The sequence below is a fragment of the Sabethes cyaneus genome, chromosome 3, assembly GCF_943734655.1.
Source record: "Sabethes cyaneus chromosome 3, idSabCyanKW18_F2, whole genome shotgun sequence".
Classification (NCBI taxonomy): domain Eukaryota; kingdom Metazoa; phylum Arthropoda; class Insecta; order Diptera; family Culicidae; genus Sabethes; species Sabethes cyaneus.
The window spans coordinates 243371010-243385025 of record NC_071355.1 but is presented as its reverse complement, the minus strand read 5'-3'; the positions used below and the strand labels follow the sequence as shown (position 1 = coordinate 243385025).

At 40.4% G+C, this 14016-nt stretch overlaps 1 protein-coding gene across 1 annotated transcript in view; it reads left to right on the top strand.

Moving 5' to 3' along the window:
- LOC128740985 (protein sickie-like) overlaps positions 1 to 14016 on the top strand; it is a 348009-nt gene that overhangs the window by 325953 nt on the left and 8040 nt on the right. The window contains exons 15-20 of the mRNA XM_053836560.1: positions 4625 to 4708; positions 4800 to 4928; positions 4998 to 5138; positions 5202 to 5505; positions 5576 to 6737; positions 6807 to 7062. Of these exons, the coding sequence (XP_053692535.1) occupies positions 4625 to 4708; positions 4800 to 4928; positions 4998 to 5138; positions 5202 to 5505; positions 5576 to 6737; positions 6807 to 7062 (2076 nt within the window). The remainder of the gene's footprint in view (positions 1 to 4624; positions 4709 to 4799; positions 4929 to 4997; positions 5139 to 5201; positions 5506 to 5575; positions 6738 to 6806; positions 7063 to 14016) is intronic.

Genomic DNA, 14016 nt, shown 5'->3' with positions numbered 1-14016 from the left:
GGACGCTAGAACTGTAACACTGAGATATTGGAACTGAGACACTGAAACTGGGACATTAGAACCATGTTACTAGAACTATAACACTGGGACTGGGACACTGGAACTAGGACTTTGGATCTGGGTTACTGGAACCGGACACTAGAGCTAGGAAACTGGAACTGGGACACTGAAAACAGGACACTGGAACGAAAACAGTGAAACTGAGATACTAGAACTAGATCAATGGAACTGGTATATTGGAACTAGGACACTGGAACTGTCACATTTCAACTGAGACACTGCAAGTAAGACATAAGACCTGGGACCTGAAGCTGGAACAGTAAAACTGGAACTAGGATGCTAGAACTGTAACACTGGGACCTAAGAATTTGGAGCAGTGGAATCGGAGTATTGAAACCGGAATAATCAAACTAATACAACAGAACTAGGACGCTGGAACTGATACATTTGTACGTTCAAGTACTGGGACTGAAACACTGGAACTTAAACTTTGGAACATTTCAACAGAAATACTGAAGCTGGGACACTAGAAGTAGAACACAGAAACTAGTACTTGGAACTTGTACACTAAAACTATAACACTGGGACACAGTGGGACGACTCAGGGCACTGGAGTCGGTGTACTGGAACTAATAAAGTAAAACTGGGACACTGGAACTGGGACATTGGGGCTTTAACTTAGAAGCTGAAACTGGGACACTGAAACTGTGACACTGGAAATGGGACACTGAAACTAGACTATTGATCCTGGGACACTGGGACTAGAACCCTAGAACTGGTACATTTCAACTGAGAGCCTGAAGCTGGGACAGTAGAAGTGGGACACAGGAACTACAACCTAGAACTGAAATACTAAAACTGTAATACTTGAACATTAGAATTGGGGCTGGGGTACTGGAACCGGGACAATGGAACTAGTACAGTAAAACTGGAACTGCAACATTGGGTCTTTAACTAAGAAACTGAAACTGGGATACTGGGACTGGAAGCCTAGAATTTGGGCACTAAAACTAGTACATTTGAACTGAGACACTGGAGCTGGGACACAGGAACTCGAACCTGGAACTAGAACACTAAAACTGGAACTTGTAGGCTAGAACTGTAACACTGAGACATAGGAACAGGGGAACTGGAACTGGGATATTCGAACTGAGACACTAAAACCGGGACAACTCTGTCACTAGAACACTAAAACCCTGGAACTGGGAAACTGTAACTACGACATTGTAACTGGGTCACTAGCACCGGGACACTGGAGCTAGGACATTGGAATTGGGGCACTGGAATCGGGATATTGGAACAGGGACATTGGGACTTTAACTAAGACTAGGTACATTTTAACGGAGACACTGGAACTGGGATACAGGAACTAGGACCTGAAATTGTGATTTGAGCACTGACACGGATACACTGGATTACTCAATTCTTGTAATTCCGTGCCGAGACTTTTTTGACTTTATTTTAATTATTTTTTGGCTTTATTACTTTTGTTTGATTATTTTTAGATTTGTATTTCGATACTCTATAAACAATAAACAAACAAATTACAAATTACTCTATTGATTGTTGTTGTTCCGTTTCATTGTAAAATTTTTCATTCGCATTTTTTTTCTCTTTCAATTCTTTTTGAGTTTTTGAGTTCTTGAGGAGAATTTTTAAATTTTGGTTTTGATTTTTTTTCTGTTTTTTTCTCAAATCTCATCAAAGCGGTTCTAAATCTCTTGTTTTCCATTTTACTGTTTTCTAATCTATTTTCCTTTCAACTGTTTTTGCTCTGTTTTTATTTTTACGTTAGGGGTTTTTACTCCTGTTTTTGTTAGTTTACCTATTTTCTGATTCATTTTCGACTATTTTTTGCTCTTTTTTGACTCTACTTTAACTAGTATTTGACTCTCCATGATCAATCCTAGAATCAATTCATAAATCTCTTATGTTTCGAGTTTGTGTTCAACTGTTGTTTTGATACTCTCTTGGCATTGTTTAGACCAGTGTTGCGAAGCCCACACTCGTGTGGTCTAATTTTATCACACACCCGTACTCATTCTAATGAACACCCCGGCATAAGCATCCCTTTAAAACTCCCGCTCTTATTTCTTCATACACTACAACGAATTTTTGTAAGCGTGCGTTTAGCTAACAGCTACAGTCGTCGCTTGTCGTTGCAGCCCGATCTACTGATACCGATTACTCACGACGGCTCGTACTTCCGCCCGTGAGTAGAATCGAGGGCGATGAAGAAGAAGAAGAAGAAGAACTAATGCAAAATTTGTATCCCAGTGTGCCACCAGCCTCACGGGCAGCTGATTTCTCGCAAGTTTTTTGACTCGGGAATAAGCTATGCAGGAAGCCGAAGTGAGGATATGCGTGCGCTAGTGTGTGGGTAGCAGAATGCCTGCACTCAGCACCGGCGGCTGTTTCTTTTACGCCTGCGTGAGCGGCGTAAGCGTTGAATGCTTTGTTTCTCATACTCTTTCGCGTGTGAGTAGGCGTGGTTAACTTCTCGCTCGATTCGCAACATTGGTTTTGACTCCTGTTTGTTTGTTTACTAAAGACACTTGGTTTTAGTGAGTCATTTTTTTAATTTTCTTATGAATTTTCAAATGTTATTGACTCTTTTGATAATTTTTGTTTTGGCTGTTGAATTTTGGGCTGACAAAATGGGGAAACTGACAAAATCGAAAAAAAACGAATTTTTTTTTCAAAATTCAAGACTAAGACCTCGCAATATCGAAGAGTTCTACTAAAAATTAAATTTTTATGCTCAATTTATCAACCGAAAGCTCGATGAACCGGGCACACTGCACACTGGTCCAGAACCTTTGTTTGGTGCGTTAAAATCAGTTATTCTATTTTAGCTGTTTTTGTAGTTGTTGTATGACTTTTTCCTGTTTTACACAGTTGTACAAATAGTAAAAATACACAACATTGCTGAATATAGTATACCTCTATCTTTGCTTGTTTAGGAACTATAGAACTTTTACTATAAAAATACCCTAATTTTAGCCCCGAATTACTCGCAACAAGGCATCATTTTATTCAAAAACTCTTTCCAGAGAATCAGAATAGTTTCAAGCAAGCTGAAATTTTAAAATCATGTTTAATGACGGCAAGATTACGATAAGTAAGGGGTGTTATGATTGGAATTTGGTCAAACAAGAATGCATGTAAATTAATCAATTTCATGATCCAATTTGCCAAATTGCCGGACTGTAAGTTTAATTCCTGCTGCTAGATTCTCCACAGTCACTTCGTACACTTTGTTTCGCCATAGATTTCCATTAACAGATTACCTTAAACTGCTTGTCGCTTCCAAAAGTTTTGTGCCTTTTTAAGCCTTATTAAGATCTACTAAGCGATGGCTTATTACTTCCCAATTGGGCGAAGCTGTGGCATGTTGAATAGGTTCTGCTCCTTGATGTTGTTTGTCTCCTGCCATGCAATGGCATTTGTTCCGTAACTGCAGGATGACGAATCCGGCCAAAACAGCACGGATCAGCATGTTGCTCACAGGAGACGTTTTGCCAGTTCTAACAAAATTTTTAGTTGATAGTCTCGTTTGTAATAAAAATGTCACTTTTCAAGCCAAACCAGTTACAGATAACCTACCAAACCAATTATTTCGAAGCAAATTTCTACAGTTTTATACGCTTGAAAATGTGTGCCACCTTTTCACTCCTCCTGGTTGCCAACAATTCGTCGTCCATCGTTACCCAATCAAACTTTGTCACCGTCGTTCTGTACAGCTTCCGGGATCGTGTTTTTGTTTTGTTTATAATCGTAATTTAGAATCACTACCTTCTTATAAGTAGACGATGTGGCTCGTCTCCTAATTCGATACAAGGTTTTGCGCTTCAAGTTGATAATTCCAGTTAATAATCTTTAATTTCAGACCACAAAGCTAAGCTAGAAGCGAATGTTAACTGGAACAGCGAGTAAAAGTTTTTAGTAAAGATGTCTGATTCTCTACGTCGTAAATTATTCAAACGATTTAAGATTGAATAAGCTGCGTATTTAACTACCTATTATACACAAATCAATGTAAATTCCATCAAGTTAAAAAGAAATCATTAGACAACTGACCGACTTCAGCGCAACGAATTGTAATCATCATAAAACTGAAAGCATTAATCATATTTCCACGATAAGCATGTCGTAAAATGCTGCACAAACATAAACAGCCCCGTGCAATTTGCGTGGAATTGCATCTCTTCCACTACAGTGCAGTTCAGTCGAACGATTGCATTATTCCTTTGTGTGGTGCGAGTGCCTGTCACCAATTGAATGATCAATATTTTATCTACGCATTATGCACTGATTGGTTCAATTTATCTTATATCGCACGGTAAATACAGTCATCGAAGCCGGCGCTAGATGGGAAACGAAATCTTTCAATTTACTTTCGATTTCACTAAACATTGTATTACAAAGTCGATCTCTTTTGAATCCTTTCGATGTCTCTGCACTACGCATTACCTCAAATGTTTTTTGGAGAAAGCCTCCCCAACATCCATCAACGCAGCTCGTTAGTCGTTACTCCGCATGTTACTCGAAGAAGCCCTCCCCTAATGAGACGCGGATTATATCGCGGTGACTAATTGGCGTTTACCATTCCTTTTATTTGCAGGCCCATGTCGTGGCGGCTTTCGAGCAAAGTTTGTCCAACATGACCCAGCGGCTGCAGATGCTAACGGCGACAACGGAAAAGAAGGTACGTACCACCTAACTAGATACATTGCTTTCTCACCATACCGACCGTCATCTGTCTCATTACTGACAATCGATGTCTGGTGCCTTTTCAGGATAGCGAAATATTGGACATGCGTCAAACGATTGAACTGCTGCGGAAGCAATCGATCCAGGCTGGCCTAACTACCGCCCATATGCAGAGTATGGGCGTACAAGTTAACGGACAGGTCAATGGAAATGGAGTAAGTAATCGGTCACTTTTGTGACATTCATTTATGTCTTCTAACTTTTTACCGTCTTATTGCACGCAGAATCCAGAACAGACGACGACAGCGCCACCACTGCCACCGGGGGCGGAAATGCAAAGGCACCATAGCTCCGACTCTATGTGCTCGTTGAATTCTGTCAGCTCAGGCTGTTCGGCTCAGGACAAGAAGAAAAAGAAAGGATGGGTAAGTTTTGGAATAAAGTTTCGAAATCAATTTTCAATTTCTAATTTCATTCGTTAATTTCAGCTGCGAAGCTCCTTCACGAAAGCATTCTCCCGCAACGCAAAAATCTCCAAAACAAACCGTCACATCAGTCAGTCTTCGAACCTTGACCAGCCGACGGCGACAACAGGGAACGGACACACCCACCACCATCATCACCATCATCACCACCATCACGGCAACAACAACAATAATGGTGATCAGAAGTCCCTGTCCGGTAGTGGAAGCGAAAAACAATCCGGAAAACTAGCGTCGAACGCACAATTACCGCCTGCATCGCCAACGAAAAATGGCAGTCCGCTCAAAACGGTCACGTTAGTGGAAAACGGTTCGTAACTGCACCTTTAAACCAATCACCTTTAAACCCACAACTAATTTTATTTTTTTCTCTATTTTAGCGAAACCAATCGACGCCATCGAGCTGAACGGTAATCCGGTGGTGGAAGATCTGAAAAAACAACTGCGCGAGAAGGACCTCGTCCTGACGGACATCCGCCTGGAAGCGCTAAGTTCCGCTTCGCAACTGGAAAGCCTAAAAGACACCCTAATGAACATGCGTCAGGAGATGATGAGCCTGAAGCAGAGCAACGAAAGACTGCAGCGGATGATGACGACCCGCTCGCTTGCGGGCAGCGAGGTCTCGCTCGGTCAGGTCAGTCCCAGTGGTTCGATGGGTGAACCGCGCCGGTACAGTCTAGCGGCGGACAATGGCATTTCCCGAACGCCACTGGAACTGCCTCAGAACCTGGACGAAACGGAAGAGGACAATATTCCACCGGCGCCAGCGCCGGAACCTCCTCCAGCTCCACTAAGCCCCGCCATAATCGCTGAACTCTCCCCGACGATCGAACGAGCCGCGATGGTCAACGAGATGCTAACCACCCCGGCGGAAGACGTTGCCGATCCGGTAGATGGGAAGAAAATTGCCATCGCCGTCTATCTCGGACAGCCGGAATCTTTTGCCAAGTATGCGGAAGAAATGAACGAATGTGATAACTACTACCACTCTTCGATCGATGGAGAAGACATCGGAAAATCGGCAACCGAAAACGGAGATCGGAGCCGAAAATCGTTCTCGGGCCAACCCGATAGTAGCTCTGCTAGTCCAAACGAGTTCACCTTCGCCTACACGTATATTTCCGGGAAAACAACGTGGCAAAACTTAGACTATATTGTGAGGAAGACCTTCAAGGACTACTTGGGAAAAATCGATCCGGGTACAAACCTAGGTTTAAACACCGACTCAATCACATCCTATCATCTGGGTGAAGCCAAGCGAGGCCCTGAGATGGGATTCCCAGAGTTGCTGCCTTGTGGCTATATAATCGGAAACGTTAGAACCCTGTACATTTGCCTTCAGGGCGTCGGTAGTTTAGCTTTCGATAGCTTGATTCTGCGGAACATCGTTCATCGGTACATTTCGTTGCTTACCGAGCATCGGCGGCTTATACTGTGCGGTCCCAGTGGCACAGGAAAATCGTATCTGGCACGAAAGCTGGCAGAGTTCCTGGTGGCCCGGTCCGGGCGGGATAACCCTGCGGAGGCCATAGCCACCTTCAAGTATTTATCTAGTCTTTTTTTATCAGTGAAAGTAGTGCGGTTCTAATGAGGTTTTTATTCATTTTTTAGCGTTGACCACAAGAGCTCCAAAGAACTGCAGCAGTATCTCGGCCATATCGCCGAGCAGGCATCCATGTCCGAGGGTGCTGTAGAGGAACTGCCAGCTGTGATAATTCTGGACAATCTGCACCACGCGTCCGCGCTCGGGGATGTGTTTTCCTGCCTGCTGAGTGCCACCGCCGCTAAGCTGCCGTGCATCATCGGGACGATGTCGCAGGCCACCTGTAATACCACCAACCTGCAGCTGCACCACAACTTTCGATGGGTGAGTAAACTGCAAAATTGTATTTGCTGACAATCGCACTACTATTACGTTCTACCGCCCAGTAAACCATTTGGTTTGTATATCTCGATTGCAACTGAGACATACGAAATCATATCTGAACGAAAAAGTTATATTTCACGCCATATAAGAACATATATATACCAAAGTGGAGGCGATATACGTGCGAAAATTTTGACAATTATTTGTAATTCTATTTTGCGTAGTTTTTATAACACGCAACTAAATACTCCTGAATATATGATGAAGATATAATTAAATATTGCAATCGTCTATACTGCTTTATAATTCACAGTCATGAATTGCATATGAAGACACGCACGACTGCAAAACAACTTATTGTTCACTTCGATTTGACATACTCTAATAATTATACAATTCCAATGTGAAATTGACATGAAAACGATTTAATGTGAACTTTCTATTACGATTTTGTGTTATCTGGGCGTAGGATGTCAATCCAAAATTTAAATTCACGCTAGCGTCAAGAAACAATGCAAGATTTTGAACGCTAAAAACTCTTCTAATTCTAAACAGTTACTGATGATTCGCATACCATTCGATTCATAAAAAATACAGCAATTGTGTGGTTCTCATGAAAAGATTGTTTCCCAATCGCTAGATAGTAAAAATTAATGAAAACTTGTAAAGTCAGATTTCCCCAGAAAAGCAAAGTCATTATCGTTATTCATTCGCTGCTTGACTTCCGTGCTGTTCAGTTCAGCTTTCCTCTTCGATTTTAGCTTGGACCCGACCAGTGGTAATCCGACTTAGATGTCTTCGTTTGGACAATCAAGTGCTCAAAATTGCAGGGTATAACGATACATAAAAATCCTATTATTTGGCAAATCATGTGACTTTTTTATACCAATGTACATAGATCAGTCCGATTTCATGCATAATATGTCTGCTATCCCAAAACGTTTCGCAAAAACGTTCCGTTGGATTGACTTCCAACTGCTATTATGAGATCACGACCAGCAACTCCCATTTCAAGACCGCGATTCCCATCAATTCCTTCTATCTTTCCAAAAGGCAGAGAGGGATTGAAAATAATATTTCACACTGTCCAACGAAAATTCATTGTTGGGCTGTAGTTTATAATCCTGGACTCAACATTGCAGCTGCAATGGCCAGCCAAAAGAGCGGCAACAAGTTTTGGTTATACCTATCAAACATTCATCTGGGTGTTAGCGATGAGACGGTAACGAATATGCTGACTGCGAATTTAGGAACGAACGAATCCACTGCAGTGTCAAACTCTTTCCTCGTGGAAAATATTTACAATTCCTTACTTTTGTGTCTTACAAAATCATGGATGGCACAGCATCCGAAATCAAAAGCGATGTGCTTGGAATCATGGCCATCTAGTATAAGATTCCGAAAGTTTGCGTAATTTTTTACGGCCAATTCTGTTGAAAATCTTACAACCGTAAACATCAGTGACTCCGGCAGCAAACAAGTAGGTGTTAAATTTAGCTCCACAGAACCAGTTGAAACCTCACCTAATCCCGTCTACTAACATTTTTTTTATCAAAACGTTCGTGGATTAAGAACTAAAATTAAAGAACTCCGTTTGGCATTTTCAACTGCTGACTACGATTTTATCGCACTAACTGAAACGTAGCAACTTCTACGTGGTGGCGGAATTTACGATGTAAGCTGGTCCCACTAGCAAATGCCGAAAATTTAGAACAAGTTGCGGTGTGCCTCCCAGTTGGGCTCGAAGTACGACACTGATCTACCAAGCCAGGCGTCGCATGTTCGAATTTCGACTGGGAGAGGCTATAAAAGCCCCGCAATTATCATTCACTTTTATAACTGACTGCAAAGTCTGTCGTATAGAAACAAGGTCAAGTTTCGAAATTGGAATGTAGCACCGAGGCCTTGCTTTGCGGTGTGCGTAATGTAAATTTGAAATACTTGACCCTTCTTTATCGACAGACTTCGCAGCCGGCTTCTAAAAAGTACAGAACAATTACAGGGCTAGTGCAACAATACTATTGACTATATCTAGCAGCACCGTCCAACTGAGATTCGAGTATATGACTACTGGTTCGCTAGACCAGCATCGTACCTCGAAACTAAGTGGGTGATTAAACTAACAGTATGGCATGCAATAATTTTTAAATAAAAAGTTGACTGCATTATTTAAAGCATTTCATTATTCGACGATAATAACATAAGAAAGTGGTTTTGTAATTTTAGGGAGGAGAATCAATAACTGTTAAACTAAAATATTATTTATATTTTTTTTCCCAATGATATTTTGGGTCCATGAGATTTGAATTGGTAAAGTTAGTAAATGTTAACTTACCTTAGCTTAGACTGATTGCACATATCAATGGTTGCACTCAGTTGCATGACCCGAATCAGTGAAATTGCACAATGAAGCAAATGAATGAGGTTGGGATTGACCGATCATTTGCTGTGCAAAATTTAGTGACTCGAGATTTAAGGGATCAATAATTGCGCAGGCCACGACTTTGCAATCAGGTGGGATTGAGGAGGATTATTAGTGTAATCTTTGTTGTTTTAGAGACCGAGCTGCGTTTTGTTAGTAGGATAGGTTTCGTTGGATCGAAATTCACCTTGATAAGTGATGTGATCTTAATCTGACTACTCTTTTAATAACCTTTTTAAAAACAATCTATAATAGTGCTCGTTCATCCCACAACTTGCCGAATAATTACAATTAGAATTCGCTGATACTATATCTACAAGTACTGCGACTGGTTTCTATTGATTGTGCGATTAACTTAAGAAGACTGGCAGCTCTGCCAATATTCAGAAGACACTGATAGCACCTCGCTCTGCCGGACAAGGGTGTCCCTGGATGCATCTGTGTGACTGAGTGCTACCATTCATATTCATACCATCATGCCAACATTGTCGAACAATACCAATACAGAATTTTGGAGAACTTGCTAACACTCATAAAAAATTTACCATCCTCACCAGCCTCAAAGAAGCGCCGCTGCTGATGACGCATGGCATTTACATGGAAAAATAACAGAGAGGCCCAGTCTCGTTAATAATGGGGTCTTCGCTTTAACACAACTATGTTAACAATTGTTTTGAAACAATTTACTTTCTAAATAATTTTAAATTTGGCTAAGTTATTATTGATTTATTAAGACTTCTTAAACACAAAGCGTTCATCCGTGTCCTGGCTAAGTTTCCATCCAAAATAGTTGATTTTTTTTAGATTATAGTCACTTTAATCAGTTTTGCAAGCTCTATGTAAGCAACTTAAAAATAACATAATAAATGTATTTCACCACAATACCCCGCGAAAAAGACACCAACAAAGTGTCGAAACGTCAGGAAAACAACAAACTTCAGTCTTGATAAATTTCTCCGAAGACTGCCCTACCAAATATTAACAGTTCGAGAAAATTATATTCAGTTATTTTTTTAACTTGCTGAAAATGAGATAGTTTGCTTACATTTTCATTTAATTTTTCATTCGGCGATACTTGGTTCAAGGGTTATGAAGACTTAATTCTAAGTGATGTCCGACAAAAAGTTTTCTTGGAAAATAGAGGACATCAAATCTTTTAAATAGTGTTTTCGTTCAAAATCTTTTAACTGCATCAACATATGCAAGCAGAAAAGCAGCTCATTTCGACAAATTTAAATCGGGTAAAAAACTACAAGGTATACAGCACTAAGGGTTGTACGAAAGGGTGACGTAGGACTATATCAGATCATTAGATCAAAGACTAATGTAAACTGCACTTCTGGCATTTGCATATTTATAAGAATCTGTCAGTTCCATTGTTTAAGTGAATGTTTCAAAGAGAAGAGCGAAATATTCATATTCAATTCTTCATTGAATGCAATGGTGGCTTTAAAAATACGTGAACGGAGGTTCATAAGTACAACGCCTGCAACTATTGAGACATGGTGATTTTTTTCAAAATCACTTGTGTGCATCATATAGGTTGGAATAGTTATGAATAACCAGCCCTCAGATTATTGTATTAAATATGATTACGCGTAGCTTGACATGTTTCAATAATCTTGCTTTAACTCGCTTGTGGCCTTCAAAAGGGCCATTGGTTACAAATAACATTAAAGCCAAAGCACATTCATCACAAATATCACGTACCATTCGAATATCCTTCTCTTTTGACATGAATGGCAATAAGCACGTAAGTTAGCGGCGTCGATTCACTTCTTTTGCTCCGAGAAGGTTTTACTAGTTTACTTTCACAGCTTACCGCTTGTTACATAGCAAAAAATATGGCACATTCGCAAAAATTTCTGTTTTATTTGTTTGAGAGTCCCTATCTTCCTACCACAGGGGTGAGCGGTCTCAAACCATTATAAAATAAATTCATGCCTCCAAAACCCCCACATGCCAAATTTGGTTCCATTTCCTTAATTATTTCTCGAGTTATGAGGAAATTTGTATTTCATTTGTATGGGAGCCCCCCTTTTTAAAGATGGCAAAGATTCTACTTCACCATAGGAAAACTTCCTGCCTCCTAAAACCCCCACATGCCAAATTTGGTTCCATTTGCTTGATTATTTCTCGAGTTACGAGGAAATTTTTGTTTCATTTGTATGGGAGCCCCCCCCCCTCTTAGAAGGAAAAGGGGTCTCAGTATGCCATAGAAAAAATTTTTAATTCTAAAAACTGCTACATGCCAGATTTGGTTCCTTTCGCTTGATTAACTCTCGAGTTATAAGAAAATTTATATTTTATTTGCATGGGAGGCCCCCCCCCCACCCCCTCCTAAAGAGAAGAGGGGTCTCAATTCACCATAGAAAAAATTCTTGCCTTCTGAAACCCCTACAAGCCCAATTTGGTTCCATTTGCTTAATTAGTTCTAGAGTTATGAGAAAACTTGTATTTCATTTGTATGGGAACCCTCCTCTTAAAAGTGGAAGGGGTCTCAGTTAGAGGTGTGCGCCGCCGCGCCGCGCCGCCGCCGCCAACACTTTTGCACGCGCCGCCGCCGCCGATGATTTAGAACCGGCGCGCCGCCTGGGTCCTTTTTCCCACGCCGCCGAAGCCATTTACCCACGCCGACGATATAGCCCAACATTGACAAAAATGCGGGTTAAAATGTTGTCAGCACATAGCGAACTCGTTTTGTGAATTCATTCTTATAAAGTATTTTTAATTTAGATTCAATTAAACTGCCGTGTTACCATGCGTCCAACTGAGAGCGAATCGAAAAGACCTAACGTAAACGAACTTTAGCATGACGTTTTCTATCAAACTTCTGTCTTGCGTTCCGGTGTTCATTTATTTTTAAGGAGACATAAGCGACCAACATTTTTGAAAAAGTTAAATTTTTGGACAAAAGGTAGGAGTCACAACGACTACTTGTTAAGCGTAGCTACTATATACCCCCCTCCCCCTTTCTCACCATTCCGCTCTTTCTCCTCCTAAAGATTTCATTACTTTCTTCTACCGTCCCTTCGTCAATTGTAAAAGAACATTTCAAAAACTATTCTTTTTCCTTTTTCTCTGGGCGTGTTTCGTTTACAGAGCTCAAAAGTTATCAAAGTCTTTGCCAAGCTTCTACCAATAAAACTAAAAAAGTTTGTTCCGACATATTGTGTAGTTTCTGAGAAAAAGGTATATAAAGTTTGAAAATCGTGTTTTTACAGAAGCGGCGTTTTATTCCGTTGAAATTGTTCAACACCGCACTGGAATGCTTAGGTGTTCGATCGTTTTTCGACCACTTCCCGTGGTCGGATCATTACAAAATTAGTATCAAAATAAGCGGAACAGACTGCAGAATCAAAATCTGAAATTAAATTATGATTTTTCAAATATTGTAGTCGTTTATGTCCCCTTAAAAGTCGCTTTTCGTTTGGGAGGTATGATTTTTTTCCGAGGCAGTGCGGGTAAGACCGCTACCCCTTAATTTTACTAGATAGCATAAATTAATTGTGTTTTTAAACACTGAACATGTTAGTATTCATTATTTTGGCATGACCGGCAACTCGTTTACAGTCTATTACAGAGAAAACAGATGTTATTCAATGTTACAGCTGTTATGGGTATCTCTTATATACCGTATATACAACTATTGTCCGGTCACCAAACTATTTCTTCAAAAGTATCCGAGACATGTTTATATCTAGTCAATGTTATCCCAGCCAATATTGTCGATAGACGTCTATTGAACTAATTGTTGTATCTTGGTGTAACTTGAGGTCGTATAAACTATCATGCGTCTTCAAGTCAAAGGACTGGCCACTTTGTCGGTGGATACGGAACTTACTCGGTCATTGAGGCTCAAGTACTTGATTTGACTTTCACCGTGCCTGTCTTTGAATTCTAGTGGGATTTGTAGTGTCACATAATACGTTTGGTTAATTTCAAATTGCGTCCATTTTCATATTCCGTATTTACTGAAAATTACTCTGGCCATATATTCGGAACTGATTAGCCGAATCCAACCATAATCAATAGCGACATATTGGACATTATTGCTTTTCATTTCGCGGTTGTAAACTGATTGGTGCCAAAATTAGGTGCCGGTCTTACCCCCATACTGATTTCCAGTGTTGCATGCCCGCCCAGATAACACAAGATCGCAATAGAAAGTCCTCATTAAGTCGTATGCATGTTAGTTTTACATTGGAATTGCATAATGATTAGAGTATGTCAAAGCGAAGTGTACAATAATTGTTTTGTAGTCGTGCGTGTCGTCATGTACAACTTATGGCTGTGAATTATAAAGCAGTATAGTTGATTGTAACATTTAGTTATATCTTGATTGCATATTGAGGAGTATTAAGTTGCGAGTTCCAAAAACTGTTGTATAGAATGCAAGATAGAATTACAAATGATTATCAAAATTTTTGCGTGTATTGCCTCCACTTTGGTGGCGTGAAATATAACTTTTTCGTCCGGATATAATTTCGTATCTCTCAGTTGCAACCTAGATATACAAACCAAATTGTTTA